At 43.4% G+C, this 21,165-nt stretch overlaps 1 protein-coding gene across 4 annotated transcripts in view; it reads right to left on the bottom strand.

The window, feature by feature from the left end:
- The window catches only part of DNAJC16 (DnaJ heat shock protein family (Hsp40) member C16), a 50,626-nt gene that overhangs the window by 5,254 nt on the left and 24,207 nt on the right, over positions 1–21,165 (bottom strand). For all 4 annotated transcript variants that reach the window (XM_033228203.1, XM_033228205.1, XM_033228204.1 and 1 more), the window contains exons 7-12: positions 20,864–21,022; positions 8,016–8,146; positions 4,707–4,890; positions 1,932–2,114; positions 1,684–1,760; positions 28–108 (exon numbers count right to left, since the gene is read on the bottom strand). In XM_033228203.1, the coding sequence (XP_033084094.1) occupies positions 28–108; positions 1,684–1,760; positions 1,932–2,114; positions 4,707–4,890; positions 8,016–8,146; positions 20,864–21,022 (815 nt within the window). The remainder of the gene's footprint in view (positions 1–27; positions 109–1,683; positions 1,761–1,931; positions 2,115–4,706; positions 4,891–8,015; positions 8,147–20,863; positions 21,023–21,165) is intronic.

Here is a 21,165-nt window from a genome sequence, read left to right on the forward strand (position 1 = left end):
GGCACCGAGAAGTCACAGGACATTTACCTGAAAGCCTGAACGATGACAGTGCCGAAGAGGATGAAGAGGGCAGAGAAGATCAGGGACAGCAGGGGCATCATTTCCCGCCTAAAACCAAATTAACAAACTATTAGCTCAAGTTAAAGTTTCTTCTCTCTAGCTAAATAAAATAAAATAAAATAAAAATCCCAAACCAAAAACTCTTCACACCAATAAACACTTACTAATTTCAGGCAAACAGAGCTTTTCTTGGTGGGTGGAGGTGGTGGAGGGGAAGGCAGAGATTGCTCAGTGTTCTAATTCAGTTTATTCTAAAAGTTTGATTTTGTATCTCAGTATAATAGGCTATGCTCAATAAGTTCTGCATAAGGAAACAATAAAAGGGATAATAAAGGATTTAAGGTGTAAATGTGGAAGCATTTTCTGATATTGTGGAATTATTTCCTCAACTTTACTGATTTTTTTCTGGCCAGAAAAATTCAGATATAGCCCAGAGGGGTAGAGTAGGGAGATAAAATTGATCTTTCAAGATTTCACCTAGGACTGGTGTTCTGAAATTTTATGCACCTACCAACACCCATCAAAGGCTGTCATTTGTCAGGTGCTGTGTTGGGTGCTAGGAATCACAAACATGAATGAGATGTGGTTCTGTCCTTCTGGGGTTCATGGTCTCATCAGTAGGTGGGAGTGGGTATCCCTCTTCAGGTTAATTCACTCATTCCTTTTACATCTATACACTGGCCTCCATGTGTGTTGGGTCCTGTGCTGGGCACCAGAGGCTCCCTAATGAAGAGACAGTCCCAGGCTCTGCCGCCCAGAATGGCAGCCATGGGTGATCCTTTCCCAGACAGTGGGAAAGGGTCAGTCAGCCAATATAAAAAAAAGGGAAGTGGCCAGGTGCGGTGGCTCACGCCTGTAATTCCAGCACTTTGGGAGGCTGAGGAGAGTGGATCACCTGAGGTTAGGAGTTCGAGACCAGCCTTACCAACATGGTGAAACCCTGTCTCTACTAAACATATAAAAATTAACTGGGCATGGTGGCAGGTGCCTGTAATTCCAGCTTCTTGGGAGGCTGAGACAGGAGAATCACTTGAACCCGGGAGGCAGAGGTTGCAGTGAGCTGAGATCGCGCCACTGCACTCCAGCCTGAGTGACAGAGCGAGACTCTATCTCAAAAAAAAAAAAAAATGGCCGGGCGCAGTGGTTCACGCCTGTAATCCCAGCACTTTGGGAGGCCGAGGTGGGCGGATCACCTGAGATCAGGGAGATCAGGGAGATCAGGAGTTCGACACCAGCCTGACCAGCATGGTGAAACCCATCTCTACTAAAAATACAAAAAATTAGCCGAGTATGGTGGCGTGTGCCTGTAATCGCAGCACTCGGGAGGCTGAGGCAGGAGAATTGCTTGAACCCGAGAGGCGAAGGTTGCACTGAGCCCCAGATTGAGCCTGGGGTACAAGAGCGAGACTTCGTCTCCAAAAAATAAATAAATAAATAAGTAAAAAATAAAAAAAGAGAAGTTACTGAAAGAAAGAAAAAGGGGAATAGAAAATGTGTAAATGTTCTTCCACTTGCCTCATCAAGTGTACATTGAAATTTAATAATGATGAACTCTTTTCAAAAGAAAAACAGTGGTATCAGTATTAACAGAGAAAAAGAAATTCAAGCCGGCAATATCCCTACCAGTTGTTGTGAAAAATGCTATCCCAGCAGTCTGAGATGTAGTCAGAAGCAGAGTAGAACCATCGAAGGAGAAAAACCTATGTAGAGAGAAAATGGATGATGGTCAGGACTGAACCCAGAAGGGAGAGTCCCTCTACTCTGCAACACAGTGCTGCTGCTAGACCTCTGCTCTGAGCAGAAATCCGCCACCAGCACTGTGTACTCACAGGCCCTCCTGGCGTCCCACCCTTCCCGGCCTCGATGCTCACAGGAGCAAGTTCATCGGTCAGGTCGGGAAGCACTGCTTCAGAGGACAGAAGAGCTGGATCTTTACGCAGCTGGTCGAGATAGCCCAAGAGGATAAATTTGTCACTCTCACTCCCAGTCCAAGGGTCTTCCAGGGTTTTATACACCACCCTTCCTGCCGTGTTGCGCCTTTCTAAAATAGACACCTGGAAGAAGAGGAGAGAAAAAACATCAGAAATTTCAAGGCCGGGCACGGTGGCTCAAGCCTGTAATCCCAGCACTTTGGGAGGCTGAGACGGGCAGATCACGAGGTCAGGAGATCGAGACCATCCTGGCTAACACGGTGAAACCCCGTCTCTACTAAAAAATACAAAAAACTAGCCGGGCGAGGTGGCGGGCGCCTGTAGTCCCAGCTACTAGGAGGCTGAGGCAGGAGAATGGCATGAACCTGGGAGGCGGAGCTTGCAGTGAGCTGAGAACCGGCCACTGCACTCCAGCCTGGGCGACAGAGCGAGACTCCGTCTCAAAAAAAAAAAAAAAGAAATTTCAAAAGCATGGTTAAGTTACAGTTGTTTGCTTTTTTTTTTTTTTTTTGAGACAGTCTTGCTCTGTCGCCCAGGCTGGAGTGCAGTGGCACGATCTTGGCTCACTGCAAGCTCCGCCTCCTGGGTTCATGCCATTCTCTTGGCTCAGCGTTCCCGAGTAGCTGGGACTACAGGTGCCCGCCACCATGCCTGGCTAATTTTTTGTATTATTTTTTTAAGTAGAGACGGGGTTTCACCACGTTAGCCAGGGCGGTCTCTATCTCCTGACCTTGTGGTCCACCCACCTCGGCCTCCCAAAGTGCTGCGATTACAGCTGTGAGCCACTACGCCTGGCCCAGTTGTTTGTTTTTTGAGATGGAGTTTCGCTCTTGTCTCCCAGGCTGGAGTGCAATTGCGCGATTTTGGCTCACTGCAACCTCCACCTCCCGGGTTCAAGCGAGTCTCCTGCCCCAGCCTCCCTAGTAGCTGGAATTACAGGTGTGCACCACCACGTCCAGCTAATTTTTGTATTTTTAGTAGAGATGGGGTTTCACCATGTTGGCCAGGCTGGTGTTGAACTCCTGACCTCAGGTGATCCACCCACCTCGGCCTCCCAAAGTGCTGGGATTATAGGCGTGAGCCACTGCACCTGATCAACTCTTTTTTTTTGAGTCTTGCTCTGTTGCCCAGGCTGGAGTGCAGTGGCATGATCTCAGTTCACTGCAACCTCTGCCTCCTGGGATAAAGCAATTCTCCTGCCTCAGCCTCCCGAGTAACTGGGATTACAGGTGTGCACCACCATGCCCAGCTAATTTTTTGTAGTTTTAGTTGAGATGGGATTTACCATGCTGGCCAGGCTGGTCTTGAACTCCTGACCTTGTGATCCACCACCTCAGCCTCCCAAAGTGCTAGCATTATAGGCATGAGCCAGTATGGCCAGCCTAGTTGTTTTTCTAGTGAGGATGGGAAAAAAGGACCCAATGACGTCAGCAATAAAACACAAATATTGGTAAGTATAAAATATTTGCAAGAGACCTAAATCTTTCTTACAAAAGAAATAACTTTTTTTTTTTTTTTTTTTTTTTGGTGAGACAGTCTCACTCTGTCACCCAGGCTGGAGTGCAGTGGTGTGATCTTGGCTCACTGCAACCTCCGCCTCCAAGATTCAAGCGATTCTCATGCCTCAGTCTCTTGAGTAGCTGGGGCTGCAGACAGGTGTGCACCAGACTAGCTAATTTTTATATTTTTAGTAGAGTCGGGGTTTCACCATGTTGATTAGGCTGGTCTTGAACTCCTAGCCTCAAGTGATCCACCCACCTCAGCCTCCCAAAGTGCTGGGATTATAGGTGTGAGCCACTGTGCTTGGTCCAAGAAATAACTTTTATGGTGACGTTCCTAAGCTTTTGTTAAAAGTTAAAGCTCTTTTTTTTTTTTCAATAGACTTTGCTCTATAATCTTTGACTTAATATTAATGGAAACCTTTGTTTTTTAGAGAGATTTTCCATGATTGCCAAAAAGATGAAAAAGTCAGAGGAAAATTTCTTGTTTTCTGTAGGGAGTGATGACAATGGAGGAGAAAGGCAGGAGAGATCAATCAGGATGAAGTTAAAGAGGCAGAGGGAGGCAGAAATTTCCAGAGGACATTACCAGTGGCCTGAGGATTTGTAAAATCTAGGATCTATGCTGCAAGACCAGACTTGCCTGGTGAAAAACTGGTGAAAAGGACTGATGACCTTTAACATTTACTGATAGAAAAGATGCTTTCTGTGGGGGCCTGAGGCTGACATTCAGAGTGTAAAAGGACCAGGTCAAAAACTGTTTTAAGAGTAGGCTTGGCCGGGCACGGTGGCTCACGCCTGTAATCCCAGCACTTTGGGAGGCCGAGGCGGGCGGATCACGAGGTCAGGAGATCGAGACCATCCTGGCTAACATGGTGAAACCCCATCTCTACTAAAAAATACAAAAAATTAGCCGGGCGTAGTGGCGGGGCACCTGTAGTCCCAGCTACTTGGGAGGCTGAGGCAAGAGATTGGTGTGAACCCGGGAACCGGAGCTTGCAGTGAGCTGAGATCGCGCCACTGCACTCCAGCCTGGAAGACAGAGCAAGACTCCATCTCGAAAAAAGAAAAGAAAAAAAAAAGAGTAGGCTTTGAAAACAGGCTTCCGTTTCAATTTCCTAGAATCTGTATTCAACACTCTCAAGGAAGAAGGAAACAGAATCAGGTGCCACATGCTTGTGAAGAGCCTGGGATGAGGACAGACTCTGCGGCTCACCACTGATTTCCCTTGAAACGCCTCACTGGCTGGTAGTAAGGTGTCAGCAAACTCCTGCTGCCGATTGCTGTAGACATGCACAAATCTCACTGTGTCTTGTGTGTTTGCCAGGGCAAAGGACAGGAAAGCCTCAAAGGGTTTGCTCAACTTGGCAGTCTCAGCAGTCAGTAAAACCACACAGTACCTGCACAACAAAAAGACAAAGCTTTATAACCAATCCCTGATGGCAGGGCCAGGACCTACAAAGGCAAGTGAAGGTGAAGACGACGAGGAGCTCATCTTACGGAAGTGAATACACTGTGCCCAATCAAAGCTGACATTCTACTAAGGGAAGATTTCCAAGTTATTAACAAATGGTTTCTTTTCCCAATCTGTGATGTTTTTCCCAAACCAAACTTCTTTACTACATTTACGAATTTTAAAATTTTATCTATAATATATGAAATTATATATAGTTTTGTTTATATTGCCCAGGCTGGTCTTGAACTCTTGGCCTCAAGCAATCCTCCTACCTCAGGCTCCTAAAGTGTTGGAATTATAAGCATGAGACATCATGCCTGGCAGGAATTTCTTTTAAGGAGTTGGTCTCTGAAATTCTGATGCAGCAGGGCCTTTTATTTTATTTTTTGAGATGGAGGCTTGCTCTGTCGCCCAGGCTGGAGAGTGCAGTGGTGTGATCTCAGCTCACTGTAACTCTGCCTCCTGAGTTCAAACCATTCTCCTGCTTCAGCCTCCCAAGTTGCTGGGATTATAGGCGTGCACCACCTCATCCAACTAGTTTTTGTATTTTTAGTAGAGACGGGTTTTTACCACGTTGGCCAGGCTGATCTCCAACTCCTGACCTCAAGTGATCCGCCTGCCTCGGGCCCCCAAAGTGCTGGGATTATAGGCGTGAGCCACTGTTCCTGGCCAGCAGAGCCTTTTAGAAACTATCTGTCCTAGTTCTTCCACTATAGGGAGGGCTGGTCAAATCTATCTCAGGCCAGAAGCCACTGAGCCTCATTCTGAAGGGCTTCCTTTGCAAGGTTCCAATGCAAAGTTTAGCTATTCATTCTCCCAAAAATATTTACTGAGCACTTAATATATGTCAGGTAATATAGACAATATTCTTGCCCTCATGGAGCTTATATTCCAGCGGGGAAGATAGAGAACAAACAAAAACAGATATATCATGACAGGTATCAACAAGTACCATATATATATATATATATATATTTTTTTTTTTTTTGAGGCGGAGTCTCACTCTGTCGCCGGGGCTGGAGTGCAGTGGCCGGATCTCAGCTCACTGCAAGCTCCGCCTCCCGGGTTCACGCCATTCTCCTGCCTCGGCCTCCCGAGTAGCTGGGACTACAGGCGCCCGCCACCTCGCCCGGCTAGTTTTTGTATTTTTAGTAGAGACGGGGTTTCACAGTGTTCGCCAGGATGGTCTCGATCTCCTGACCTCGTGATCCGCCTGTCTCGGCCTCCAAAGTGCTGGGATTACAGGCTTGAGCCACCGCGCCCGGCCTAGTACCATATATTTAAAAAAAAAAAAAAAAAAAAAAAATGAAGAAAAGGGGACAGAGAGAGGCCAGAGTGGGTGGAAGTCACTTTCCATCAGACAGGTTGGTCAGGGAAATGCCAACTGAAAAGGTGACATTGTTATGAGAGGAAATAGGGTCAGAGCATCCCAGGTACAGAGAACTACAAGTGCAAAGACCCCAGGATGGAGAGTGACTGGATCTGATTTGCATTTTCAAACATCCTTGGTTGATGTGTGGACACCTGCCTGGCAAATGGAGCAAAGAGACTAGTTAGAAGGCTGCCAGAGGGGTCTCACTGGGAGACGATGGTGGTTTGTTCCAGGGTAGCAGTGGTTAAAAAAAGTGAGAAGCGTGTGGATTTGGGATATTTTTTGAAGGCTATGTAAACAACAATCCTTACAGTCCAGGATATTCTTTTTTTATATTTAAGTCATTTTTTCTTTGCTCTTAAGACTACAAAGGAATCTGAAGAGCCCAACGCAGGGAAATTATTTATGTTTTATATTTTCTTTTTTTTTTTTTTTTTTTTTTTTTGTGAGGCGGAGTCTCGCTCTATCGCCCGGACTGGAGTGCAGTGGCCGGATCTCAGCTCACTGCAAGCTCCGCCTCCCGGGTTTACGCCATTCTCCTGCCTCAGCCTCCCAAGTAGCTGGGACTACAGGCACCCGCCACCTCGCCCGGCTAGTTTTTGTATTTTTAGTAGAGACGGGGTTTCACTGTGTTAGCCAGGATGGTCTCGATCTCCTGACCTTGTGATCCGCCCGTCTCGGCCTCCCAAAGTGCTGGGATTACAGGCTTGAGCCACCGCGCCCGGCCTATGTTTTATATTTTCAAGTAACGTGATTGATATGTTTTCCTTCAATAGCCAGATACCTTTTACAGATGAAACAGCCCTAAATTTAAAGCCACTGATTCATTCACCCGAGAAGGTATAATGAATATATTCCCTAAATTTCTAGAGTTTTTAGATACTTTCTATAGTAACTCTTCATATTTTATTGAATATATGTAACTTTGCCTTCCTGATTCCCACTAATCCATTTCCTCAATACTCTATACTTTCCTACTGTTTAATCGTTATCCTTGCTCCTTCCCAAGACCTCCAAAGACTCACCCTGTGTGGAATGCTTTAGTAGGGATAGTCACTCTTCCATATTCTGTGCTTCTGTAAAGTGACCCAGTCTCTCCCAGACGCCTTGCTAAACTGTGCTCATCCTTCAGGTCTCAGCTGAAATGTTATATATTAGGGAAATCTTCTCTGACCACTAGGACAGGCTGGCACATCCGACAATTTGGTGCTAAGGTGCCCTGGACTAACACATCATATTAGTATGATTACCATCACAGTCACTAATCAGTGTTTTGTTTTTTTTTTTTTTGAGACAAAATTTCGCTCTTGTTGCCCAGGCTGGAGTGCAATGGCATGATCTCGGCTCACTGCAACCTCTGCTTTCCAGGTTCAAGTGATTCTCCTGCCTCAGCCTCCCTAGTAGCTGGGATTACAGGCATGTGCCACCACGCCCGGCTAATTTTGTATTTTTAGTAGAGACAGGGTTTCTCCATGTTGGTCAGGCTGGTCTCAAACTCCTGACCTCAGGTGATCCGCCCTCCTCGGCCTCCCAAATTGCTGGGATTACAGGCGTGAGCCATCACACCCGGCCCAGTATTTGTTAAATGAAGAATAAGTTCTCATTGTTACAGGACAGATGTCTCGCCACCCTATAGTAAAATGAATCATGATCCTTCTATTGTAATGACAAGCAAAGGCAAAGCCTGAAGTCCTTACTTCCTCTGTCGGTGAGACCGTTTCACAGGGCAGAGTTCGTGGAACAACTTCTGGCTGGTGAGCCTGGCTGCCAACAGATACTTGTTTTGGGCGATGAAGTCGTCAATGATTTGCTTCTTCATACCTCGGGCCTAGAGAAATACCAAGAATCAGCTAGATTTTATGCAGTGTTCTCAATGCAAATAGATGGGCTTGCTTTACTTACCAGCTTAATACAAACGTGGCTGACCTTGGCTAAAGTAATATAACCAAACAAGACAGACCTGTTTGAGTGAATAAACATGTGGTGATCTATTTCAGCAATGCAGGGCTGAAAGCACTGATGCGGCTAGTTCAGGTCAAAGGGAAAATCAAGTACACTTTCCACTGGAGAATTTTTATTCACTATTTTATGCTGACAAATTGAAAAAGTCAGTCATGGCAGGATGTGGTGGCTCACGTCTGTAATCCTAGAACTTTGGGAGGCTAAGGTGGGTAGATCATGAGGTCAGGAGTTTGAGAACAGCTTGGCCAACAGAGTGAAACCTTGTCTCTACTAAAAATACAGAAATTAGCCAGGCATGGTGGCATGTGTCTGTAGTCCCAGCTACTTGGGAGGCTGAGGCAAGAGAATCGCTTGAACCCGGGAGGCGGAGGTTGCAGTGAGCCGAGATCACGCCACTGTACTCTGGCCTGGGCAACAGAGCGAGACTCCATCTCAACAAAAAACCAAAAAAACCAAAAAAAAAAAAACCACACACACACACACACAAAAAACCCCCAAAACAACAACAACAAAAACCCTAAAATAAAAAGTCATTTAGAATTTTAGGCAAAATTATTTCCATTCAGGATCTGTAGCCAACTGAGCAATTAAAAATAAATCCCAAAGCAACAATGTTGCAAAGTATAAAAGGCAGATTACAAAACTGTATGACCATTTTATTGCTAACTTTCACACATTTCAAAGGACTGAAATCACTGACAGCAGGTATTCTGACCACAAGGTAATTAACCTAGAATTCCATATAAAATGCAAACCAGAAATGTAAACATTTCCCTTTATGTTTGGAAATTAAGAAACACGGCCAGGTGTGGAAGCTCATTCCTCTAACCCAAGTGCTTTGGGAGGCCAAAGCAGGAGGATCCCTTGAACCCAAGAGTTAGAGACCAGCCTGTGCAACATGGAGAGACCCCATCTCTACAAAAAATTAAAAACAAACAAACAAACAAAAGGCCAGGCAGAGTGGCTCACTCCAATAATCCCAGAACTTTGGGAGGCCGAAGCAGGACTACTGCTTGAGCTTAGGAGATCGAGACCATCCTGGACAACATAACGAGATCTTGCCTCTACTAAAAATAAAAAAAATTAGCCAGGCATGGTGGTGCATGCCTGCAATCCTAGCTACCTGGGAGGTGGAGGTGGGAGGACTGCTTGAGCCCAAGACTTAAGAGACTGCAGTGAGCTAGGATCACACTACTACACTCTAGCCTGTGTGACAGGCTGAGACCCTGTCTCAAGAAACAAACAAACAAACAAACAAAACAAAAGGCTGGGCATGGTGGCTCATGCCTATAATCCCAGCACTTTGGGAGGCCAAGGCGGGTGGATCACTTGAGGTCAGGAGTTCAAGACCAGCCTGGCCAACATGGTGAAACCCTGTCTCTACTAAAAGTACAAAAATTAGCCAGGCGTGGCCTTAGTCCCAGCTACCCGGGAGGCTAGGGCAGGAGGACTACTTGAGCCCGGGAGAGCATACCAGCCTGGGCAACAGGAGTGAAACCCTGTCTCAAAAAAGAAAAAAAAAAAAAAGGAAAAAAAAAAAGTTAGCTGGGCGAGGTGGCATGTGCCTGTAGTCCCAGCTACTTGGGAGGTTGAAGGGTGGGGATCACTTGAGTGTAGGAGGCCAACGCTTCAGTGAGCCACGATGACATCACTACACTCCAGCCTGGGTGACAGAGCAAGACTGACCAAAAAAAAAAAAAAAAAAGAAAAGAAAAAAACCCAAAACAAGAACGCCTGTCACATATTAGAAAATATTTTTTTTTTTTTTTAGACGGAGTCTCGCTCTGTCGCCCAGGCTGGAGTGCAGTGGCCGGATCTCAGCTCACTGCAAGCTCCGCCTCCCGGGTTTACGCCATTCTCCTGCCTCAGCCTCCCGAGTAGCTGGGACTACAGGCGCCCGCCACCTCACCCGGCTAGTTTTTTGTATTTTTAGTAGAGACGGGGTTTCACCGTGTTAGCCAGGATGGTCTCGATCTCCTGACCTCGTGATCCGCCCGTCTCGGCCTCCCAAAGTGCTGAGATTACAGGCTTGAGCCACCGCGCCCGGCCGAAAATATTTTGAACTTTAATGACTGATGAAAAATACTATTTATAAGAACTCTGAGATACAGAAAAAGTAGTACTTGAAGGGGAATTTTACAATTAACATAATAGAAAAGAAGTTAATGAAATAAACATCTCTGTCAAGAAGTCAAAAACAGCAAAAATATAAAAGTAGAAAGGAATACAGCTAAAAATAGAAATAAATGAAACAAGAAATGAATATATTAATATAAGAAGAATTAACAAAGACAAAACTGGCTATTTGAAAAAGCTAATACAATTGACAAGCCTCTGGTAAAACCAATCATGAAAACAAAAGAGAAGGCACAAAATGATCATTCTCAAAGATGACAAGAAGGAATCACTACCTACAATGCAGAAGTTAAAACAGAAAACCTAATCAGTAGTCAAAAATCTTTCCTTAAAGCGAAACCCCAAAACCTAAAGCTTAAGGCCCAGATGGCATTACAGATGCTTTCAATCAAACTTTCAAAGAAGACAATCTTACATAAAGTCTTCCTGAGAAGAGAAAAAGTCCCACATCACGATAAAGAGAAGTTAGAAGTCAATCTCACTTCTGAATATGAATATCAAAGTCCTAAGCAAAATGTTAGCAAATGGAATCCAGCAATATATTGAAAGCATAACAGAAATCATAATCGTGTTGGATTTCATGAATGCAAGTTAGGTTTAACATTAGAGAATGAATTAATATGGTTAGCACAATATAGAAGCTTCAAGAAGAAAAATCAGAATAATCTAATGGATGTAGAAAAAGTATTTCATAAAAATCATAGCAATTGTGGTTAGAACTTTGAGTCAACAAGGAGTAGAAGGACCTTCTTCAACCTGATAAAAGGTCTCCACATTTGAAAAGCCTTCTGCAAACACACTTATTGGGGAAATGCTGAAAGCCTTCCCTGTCTTTGAAATCAGGAACAAGGACAGCCCCCGATGACTACACTTCTATTCCACATCATGTCAGATGTCAGGAGTCATGTCAGAAAAAGCAAGGAAATGAGGGCTGGGAAAAAAAAGAAGTAAAATTGTCATTAATCTCAGATGATATGATTGTACAGTTAGCCAATCTAAAAGATGGTGCAGATACATTATTTAAGTTAATAGAAGAGTTTAGCAAGGTTGCTGGATGATACAGAGTTTATATTTAAAAATCAAGGCTGGGCACAGTGGCTCACGCCTGTAATCCCAGCACTGTGGGAGGCCGAGGCGGGCAGATCACCTGAGGTCAGGTGCTCGAGACCAACATGGCGAAACCCTTCCTCTACTAAAAATTACAAAAGTTAGAAGGGCATGGTGGTACATGCCTGTAATCCCAGCTACTCAGAAGGCTGAGGCAGGAGAATTGATTGAACCTGGGAGGCGGAGATTGCAGTGAGCCGAGATCGGGCCATTGCACTCCAGCCTGGGCGGCAGAGCAAGACTCCATCTGAAAAACAACAACAACTATATTACTTATACCAGCAAACAGAAAAAACAATAAAAAGATACTATCTTCATTCTTTTTTCCTTTTTTTTTCTAAATAAATAAAAAAAGACAAAGTCTCACTATGTTGCCCAGGCTGGTCTGGAACTGCTGAGCTCAAGTGGTGCTCCCGCCTCAGCCTCTAAAAGTGATAAGGTGAGCCACTTGAGCCCTGCACCTGGCTCCCTTTACATTCTTTTTTTTTTTTTTTGAGATGGTGTTTCACTCTTGTTGCCCAGGCTGAAGTGCAATGGTACGATTGTGGTTCATCGCAACCTCTACCTCCTGGGTTCAAGTGATTCTCCTGCCTCAGCCTCCCAAGTAGCTGGGATTACAGGCATGCACCATCACGCCCAGCTAATTTTGCAGTTTTAGTAGAGACTGGGTTTCTCCATGGTGGTAAGGCTGGTCTCAAACTCCTGACCTTGAACTCCTGATCTACCCGACTCGGCCTCCCAAAGTGCTGGGATTACAGGCGTGAGCTTATCTCTTTTTTTTTTTTTTTGAGAGGAGTCTCACTCTGTCACCCAGGCTGGAGTGCAGTGGCGTGATCTCGGCTCACTGCAACCTCTGCCTCCCGGGTTTAAGAAAATTATCTGCCTCAGCCTTCCGAGGATCTGGGATTACAGGTATCTACCACCACACCCAGCTAATTTTTGTATTTTTAATAGAGACAGGATTTTTTCATGTTGGCCAGGCTGGTCTCGAACTCCTGACCTCGTGATCCACCTGCCTCGGCCTCCCAAAGTGCTGGGATTATAGGCGTGAGCCATTGCACCCAGCCTCTTTTTTCTTTTCTTTTTGAGACGGAGTCTTGCTCTGTAGCCAGGCTGGAGTGCAGTGGCACGATCTTGGCTCACTGCAACCTCCGCCTCTTGGGTTCAAGCAACTCTTCCTGCTTCAGCCTCAGGAGTAGCTGGGACTACAGGCGCATGCTGCCACACCCCGCTAATTTTTTTTTTGTATTTTAGTAGAGACAGGGTTTCACCATGTTGCTCAGGCTGGTCTTGAACTCCTGGGCTCAGGCAATCCGCCCGCCTCAGTCTCCAAAAGTGCTAGGATTATAGGGGTGAGCCACCGTGCCTGGCCTCCATTCTTTAAAAAAATTTTTTTTTCCTGCAGCATAAACTATAAGAAAAAAAGCTTTTTAATAGGATAAAAAATAGGAGGTACCTAGAAATAAATTGACAAAAACGTTCTTTCCAGAGAAAATTATAAAATTTATGAAGACATATTACAGAAGACCTAAACAAATGAAACAGATATATCACATTCAAAGGTTGAAAGGTTAATTTTCTAAGGACAGAATCACTTTAAGACATACTTCCCCTATATCAAGATCATGAAGGTATTCTTCTCAGAGCCTCTAAAAGCTGCATAGCTTTGCCTTTTATACTATCTCTAATCTCCCCAAAACCACTTAAGAATCAGTATAAACCCAATAAGACACCAGTAGGTTTTTTGGGTTTGTTTTGATGGAAGTTGACAGAATTTAAAATGTATACAAAAGTACAAAAGACCAATAGCTATTATGCTTTTGAAGGAAAAAAACCTTTCCCCAAATCGAAAAAACAAAGTGAGATTTGTTCTATCAGATATCAAGATTATTTCCAAATGATTTTAAATACTTAAATATAAAACACAAAGCTATACAGCTTTTAAAAGCTCTATCAGAAGAATACCTTCATGATTTTGATGTAGGGGAAGTATGTCTTAAATAGAAACAAGGAAGAACCAATCACAAAGGAAAATATTGATATGAGTGAATATATTAAAAGAACTTACGTTCATCAAAAAGACATCAAATACAAGAATATATTCATGGCATCATTATTCAAATAACAAAAAACTGGAAAAACTATGTCAACAACAGAATGGATAAACACACTGTAGTTTATTCCTACATGCAATTTTCTTTCTTTCTTTTTCTTTTTTTTGAGACAGGATCTTGCTCTGTTGCTTAGGTTGTAGTGCAGTGGCATGAACACGGCTCACTGCAGCCTTGACCTCCAGGGCTGAAGCAATTCTCCTGTCTCAGCCCCCCAAGTAGCTGGGACTTCAGGTGTGTACCACCACGCCCAGCTAATTTTGTATTTTTTTGTAGAGACAAGGTTTTGCCATGTTGCCCAGGCTGGTCTCGACCTCCTGGGCTCAAATGATCTGCTCGCCTCTACCACCCAGAGTGCTAGTATTATAGCTGTGAGCCACTGTGCCTGGCCATCCAATTTTCAACAACAAGAATGAATATTAAAGTCCAAATAATGACATGTATGAATCTCAAAAACATAAGCTGAGAGAAACCAGATACAAGATATATACACTATATTATTCCATTTGGATAAAATTCAAAAATGCAAAGATGAATCTATGCTGTTAGAAACCAGGATAGTGCTGACCTTTGGGAAGTAGTTAAGTAGGTAGTGGGAGGGAGGGGCCTTCTGGGCTGATGACAGTATTTTGTTTCTTGATTAAGTGAGGCTCACATGGATGTGTTCATTGTGTGAGAATTCACTGAGCTTCATACCTCTGACTCATGCATCTTTCTGCATGTGTATTATATGTCAATAAATAATTTTAAAATGTGGGTATCATGAAAATAAGAAAAAGTTGGCCAGGTGCAGTGATGCACGTCTGTAATCCCAGCACTTTGGGAGGCTGAGGCGGGTGGATCATCTGAGGTCAGGAGTTCGAGACTAGCCTGGCCAACATGGTGAAACCCCATAGCTACCAAAAATACAAAAATTAGCCGGGCGTGGTGGAGTGTGACTGTATTCCAGCTTTTCAGGAGACTAAGGCAGGAGAATCGCTTGAACCCAGGAAGCAGAGGTTGCAGTGAGCTGAGATTGTGCCACTGCACTCTAGCCTGGGCAACAAGAGTGAAACTCCATCTCAAAAAAACAAAACAAAACAAAAGACAAGACAGAATGGGTGAAGATATTTGCCACACAGATAAAAGACTATGAGAAAAAACAGGAAAAAAAGAGATGAACATATAAATAACCCCTACAAATCAATTACAGAAAGGCAGATAATCTAATTAAAAAACGGGTAAAAGACTTAACAGACAGGCCTGGTACAAAGTAATCCCAGCACTTTGGGAGGCTGAGGCGGGCGGATCATCTGAGGTCAGGCGCTTGAGAACAGCCTGGCCAACATGGTGAAATCCTGTCTCTACTAAAAACACACAAAAAATTCACCAGGTATGGTGGCTTGTGCCTGCAGTCCCAGCTACTCTGCAGGCTGAGGCACGAGAATCACAAACCCAAGAGGTGGAGGTTGCAGTGAGTCGAGATCTCACCACTGCACTCCAGCCTTAGAGCCAGAGTAAGACTCTGTCTCCAAAAAAAAAAGACATAACAGGTAGGCATATCATAATGAGGGCATCCAAAAGGCTCATATACAAATGAGAAGATGACTTCCTGTTGCCAAGAATTAAAAAAAAATTAAAAACAAAAGAAAAAAATTAAAAAAAAAAAAAAAAAAAAGAAGAAATCTACGTTCCTTGCACTTATAATGGATCTTTTACTCATGTATTATTTCATAATACCCTGCACTGGTCATTTGAATGCAGGGTATGTGAATATTGGTCCACTGATCTCCCAAACAATGACCTTTTTTTTTTTTTTTTTGAGATAAAGTCCCACTGTATGGCCCAGGCTGGAGTGCAGTGGCGCGATCTTGGCTCACTGCAACTTCTGCCTCCTGGGTTCAAGTGAATCTTCTGTCTTAGCCTCCTGAATAGCTGGGACTACAGGCACGCACCACCACACCAGCTAATTTTTGTATTTTTTTTTAGTAGAGACAGGGTTTCACTATATTGGCTAGGCTGGTCTCAAACTCCTGACCTCATGATCTGCCTGCCTCAGCCTCCCAAAGTGCTAGGATTACAGGCATGAGCCACCGTGCCTGGCCAACGTATTTTATTATACTTATTAAAAAAAGAATAGGCTGGGTACAGTGGCTCACGCCTGTAATCCCAGCACTTTGGAAGGCCCAGGCAGGAGGACCACTTGAGGTCAGCAGTTCAAGACCACCCTAGTCACATAGTGAGACCCTGTCTCTCAAACAGAAATTTTTTTTTTTTTTTTTGAGACAGAGTCTCATTCTCACCCAGGCTAGAGTGCAGTGAAACCATCTCGCCTCACTGCAACCTCTGCCTCCTGGGTTCAAGTGAATCTCCTGTCTTAGCCTCCCGACTAGCTGGGATTACAGGTGCGTGCCACCATATCTGGCTTTTTTGTATTTTTAATAGAGATGGGGTTTCACCATGTTGGCCAGGCTAGTCTTGAACTCCTAAATTCAGATACGCCTGCCTCAGTAAAAAAAATTTTTTTAAAAATTAGCCAGTGGTGCATGCCTGTAGTCCCAGCTGCTCAGGAGACTGAGGCAGCAAGATCACTTGAGCCCAGGAAGTCGGAGCTGCAGTGAGCCGAGGCTGTGCCAGTGCGCTCCAGCCTGAGTGACAGAGTGAGATCCTCCAAAAAACAGAAAAAACCACACACTTGGATGAACCAATCTTGTAAGAAAATTTTGAGAAGCTGTCATGATGGCCAATACAAATTTTTCGAAATTCTAATGTTCTTGGAAGCCTGAATTTTATCCCTGGCAATAAATACCACCAGCTGTTTGCTTTAAAGTGCCACATCACTTCATCCATTTTTGAGAAAATGTCTGCCAAATTCCTGAGTCTAAATGACCATAGTTCTCTGTCATTCTTCCAAGTAAAAATGATGGTTCCATTAAGAAAAGTGGGAAGGGAGGCACTTGCCCTTAGGACATTTGTACTTTGTTGTGCAGCAGGACGGCTTTATGCACACTTCCCGTCTCATCACACAGAATATTAAATCTATCAAAAAGACATGCAGTCAAGGTTTAAGGCTTAATAAAATTAACACTTCTTACTGCTTCATCAAGGATATAAGGTGAGGTTGGGCACGGGGGCTCATGCCTGTAATCCCATCACTTTGGGAGACTGAGGTGGGCAGATCACCTGAGGTCAGGAATTCAAGAACAGCCTGGCCAACATAGTGAAACTCCATCTCTACCAAAAATACAAAAATTAGCTGGGCATGGTAGCAGGTGCCTGTAATCCCAGCAACTCGGGAGGCTGAGGCAGGAGAACTGCTTGAACCCGGGAGGCAGAGGTTGCAGTGAGCCGAGATCATGCCACTGCATTCCAGCCTGGGCGACAGAGTGAGATTCTGTCTTAAAAACAAAAGAAAACAAAATATATAAAGTGAATCTGGTGGTGTTTGTTTTTGCTGTGAGTGATTAGGGGTGAAGCACACAGTGATGATAGGTGGCCTGGTGCCCGGCCTGGATTCATGCACTGTCGCCGGCAGCTTCACCCACTATTGCTTTGGCACCATCGGTGCAAATGTCAAGACAGTGAAAAAGGCAAATCATGTCTTGATATGATCTCACAGACTTCTTCTTGAAGGATCTTTGAGAATCCCCAGGAGTCTATGAACCACATTCTAAAAACTATTGTCCTAGAGAATTCTGTGCTTAGGTAATGATATTCATTGCAACACTATTCCTCAAAGCCCCCAGTGTCCATCAACAGAAGAATGATTCAATAAATCATAATGGCCATAAATACCATAATAGCAATGACAACAAATTACATACAGCAACAGGAAACCACTGGTGCTACTAGCGGTCATTAAGCCACCTGCTGTTGGGAAAATTGAGTTTGTTAAGCATACACTTGATATCCACAAAAAGCAGGTTAGTAAAGCAGCCATTCTACCAGTAATTTTGTAAATGTATTTGATTTACAATTTTCCCTAGGGGATAAATAAATATAATTCTCAGAACTATAAATTGTTCCTAAAAACCAATTAAGGAAATCCTCATCCATTAACGCTGGATTCAGATGATCTTCTCTTTTCTATTTGGACACTGGTATTTGTTTTCTTCCTGACTCACAGCACCTTCTCGTCTCCATCAGGAACCCCTTTGTCTTATGTGCTGGTGGCTGTTCTGAGTTTTGTCCTTGGCCTCCTTCTGGTCTTACTTTACATACAGCAGTCGTCCCTTAACTGCCAGAGAATACATTCCAAGGCCCTCATTGGGTGCCTGAAACCACATAGTACTGGGTGCCTGAAACCACACAGTACTGAACTCTATACATACTCATTTTCTCCTATACACATACCTATGACAAAGTTTATCAATTAGGCACAGCAAGAGATTAACAACAATAACTAATATTAAAATAGAACAGTTCTAACAACATACTGCAATAAAGCGATGTGAACATGGTCCCCCTCACTCAAAACATCTTATTGCACTGTAGTCGCCTATGTTTTGGACCTGGTTGACTGTGGGTAACTGAAACCTCAGAAAGCGAATAAGGGGTAAGGGGGGTAGATCAGGGGAGACTACAGTATTATGCCAGGAAGATCTTACCCTACTCAGGACTTCAACCACTAACCATTTACTGATGATCCACCAGTTTCTATCCTCAGCCTGTATATCTTTCTTAAGATCTCGATTCCTATACCCAACTGTAAAAAGGACTTCTCCCCTTCTATTTCCTACAGGCAGCTCTAATTCAATATGTCCATAGCCAAAGTTCTCATCTTCCTAAACTTGCTCTTCTTTCTTTTTTTTTTTTTTTTTTTTTTTTTTTGAGACGGAGTCTCGCTCTGTTGCCCAGGCTGGAGTACAGTGGCCGGATCTCAGCTCACTGCAAGCTCCGCCTCCCGGGCTTACGCCATTCTCCTGCCTCAGCCTCCCAAGTAGCTGGGACTACAGGCGCCTGCCACCTCGCCCGGCTAGTTTTTTTTTTGTATTTTTTAGTAGAGACGGGGTTTCACCGTGTTAGCCAGGATGGTCTCGATCTCCTGACGTCGTGATCCGCCCGTCTCGGCCTCCCAAAGTGCTGGGATTACAGGCTTGAGCCACCGCGCCCGGCCGCTCTTCTTTCTTTACAATCCACTTTCCCATCTGGTTTCCATGGTTTCAGGTACCCTTCTTCTGTGTTCACAGGACACCTGAGCTGCCATTAGAATGGATGGTTAGGTCTCTCTCCTCCCGACTGAGATGCTTGAGGGCAAAGACTAACTCTGGATGTCAGAGCTGGCTCTGTGTTTGCTACACAGCAGGCAGGCAATGAAATGTTTATTGAATGAATGAAATAAAGAATTTTATAAAACTTCTTTCTAGCCTTCTTTAGGAGGACAGTCAAAATGTCCTTGTAGGCCGGGTGCGGTGGCTCAAGCCTGTAATCCCAGCACTTTGGGAGGGCGAGACGGGCGGATCACGAGGTCAGGAGATCAAGACCAGCCTGGCTAACACGGTGAAACCCCGTCTCTACTAAAAAATACAAAAAACTAGCCACGCGAGGTGGCGGGTGCCTGTAGTCCCAGCTACTCGGGAGGCTGAGGCAGGAGAATGGCGTAAACCCGGGAGGCGGAGCTTGCAGTGAGCCGAGATCCAGCCACTGCACTCCAGCCTGGGCGACAGAGTGAGACTCCGTCTCAAAAAAAAAAAAAAACCCAAAAAAAACACAAAATGGCCTTGTAAATAAAATATGTTCATTATACGGATTTTGGAAAACACAAAGATTAAATTGATATATAATTTTACCATCGACAGATGATCACTACTAATGCTTTCCAGTATTTTTTTCTTTTTCTTTTTTTCACTTCTTTTGAGAACACTGGTAGCAATATTTCCAGTTCTTCCTATGCATACACAGGTGTTCACGTTATAAAATTGAGATCAGTGTTTAAATTGTATAAATAATTTTGCATCCTGGTTGCTTTTTAACATTATGCAATGAAAATTATCCCTATCATGAAGTATTCTTGAAATTGACACTTTAAATAGCTCTATAATATTCCCTTTATGGGATGTACTAATAATTATCCTAGTTATCCTACTGTTGGATATTTACATTTCCCCCCCAGTTTTCACTATTATGAAAATTGCTTAATATCTTTAGATGTTAAGTCTTTGAGTTCCTATTCTCTTAGTATAGATTCCTGAAAGATGGTCTCACCTCCCTTAGGTCTTTGTTTAAGCCCTCAATGAGGCCCTTCTAGGCAATTCTGCCTTAAAATAGCAACCCTTCTCCCCTAATACTCCACATTCCTCTTTCCTGCTTTATCTTTCTTCTCAGCACTGATCACTATATAACAAATGATAACAGACTATATTATACTGTTTTGTATAGGTTTTGTCTTTCCCAGTAGGACACAGGACAGGGAATTCTGTTGATCTTAGTCAGTGCTGTACTCCCGCACCCAGAACAGTGTTTGGCACACAATACTCAGGTTTACTCATGAATTTAGGCGATTAATACAATATTACCAAATTCCTTTTCTGAAAGCCTACTTCCTCTAGTAAGATAGTACTAGTTTCTGTACACCCTCAACAGTACTATTTTAACTTAAAAAAATCTTTGACAGTTGGATGGGTGAAAAAAGGTTAATGTTCTCAGATTACTCGTGACATTTAATTTTTAAAAATGGTTATTAGTCATTTGAATCTCTTCTCAGAATTTTGTGTTGATTTTCTTGATTAAAGCTCTTTAGAAATTAAAAATATCAATACTTTAATATTTGTTGTAAATATTTCCCCAGTTTTTTAACTTTACATTTTAAAGTATCTACATGAAAACATAAAACTTAGAGTCAAGTTACTAAGATTTTCCAAGATTTTTTTCCCCAATGCTTTTTAACCCTTTTCCACCTTAAGATCAGATAAGTATTCATCTGTACATTCTCTCAGTTTGTGGTTTCTTCTTATTCCTTCTTATTACTGTTTTACATTTAACTTTTAAATTCATTTTGTAAAAAAAGTATTGGTTTTCCAACAGAAGCCCTTTAAAGGTGTTAAAATTTTTAAATGTTTTAAATTAAAAATTTTAAAGCAAATGGTACCAAGTTAGATAAAAAAAATTCATTAAAAAATGTTGTGCATCTGAAGGAAGAGACTGAAAACTCATTGATCCTTCACCCACTTTGTTCAATTTTGCTGCTTATTTACGTAAAATCTTGGGATACAACGTGAAGAAAATCTTAAACCAAGGTGACCCTCACGTACCTGGATAACATCGGCAGGCTTGTTTATATGTTCTTTAAAGATCAAGAGGGTGGGGGTGTAGACATTGATGTTGTACCGCCTCGTCATCTCTTCTGTTCCTCTCAAACCCACATATACATATCCAAATGTTAAATAATCTTTGTATGCAAAGGCAGTCAACTGTTAGAGCGTAATAGAGAGGAAGAAAATAAAACTACAGCAAAGATGTAAATGACAAATCAAGTAGGGCTTTTCACATCACTGAGCAGAGAGACGGATGCCAGCTTATACAGCTCCACTAGGTCTTCTGTATCCTTGTATAC

The sequence above is a fragment of the Trachypithecus francoisi genome, unplaced genomic scaffold (assembly GCF_009764315.1).
Source record: "Trachypithecus francoisi isolate TF-2019V2 unplaced genomic scaffold, Tfra_2.0 Lachesis_group12, whole genome shotgun sequence".
NCBI classification, from domain to species: Eukaryota; Metazoa; Chordata; class Mammalia; order Primates; family Cercopithecidae; genus Trachypithecus; species Trachypithecus francoisi.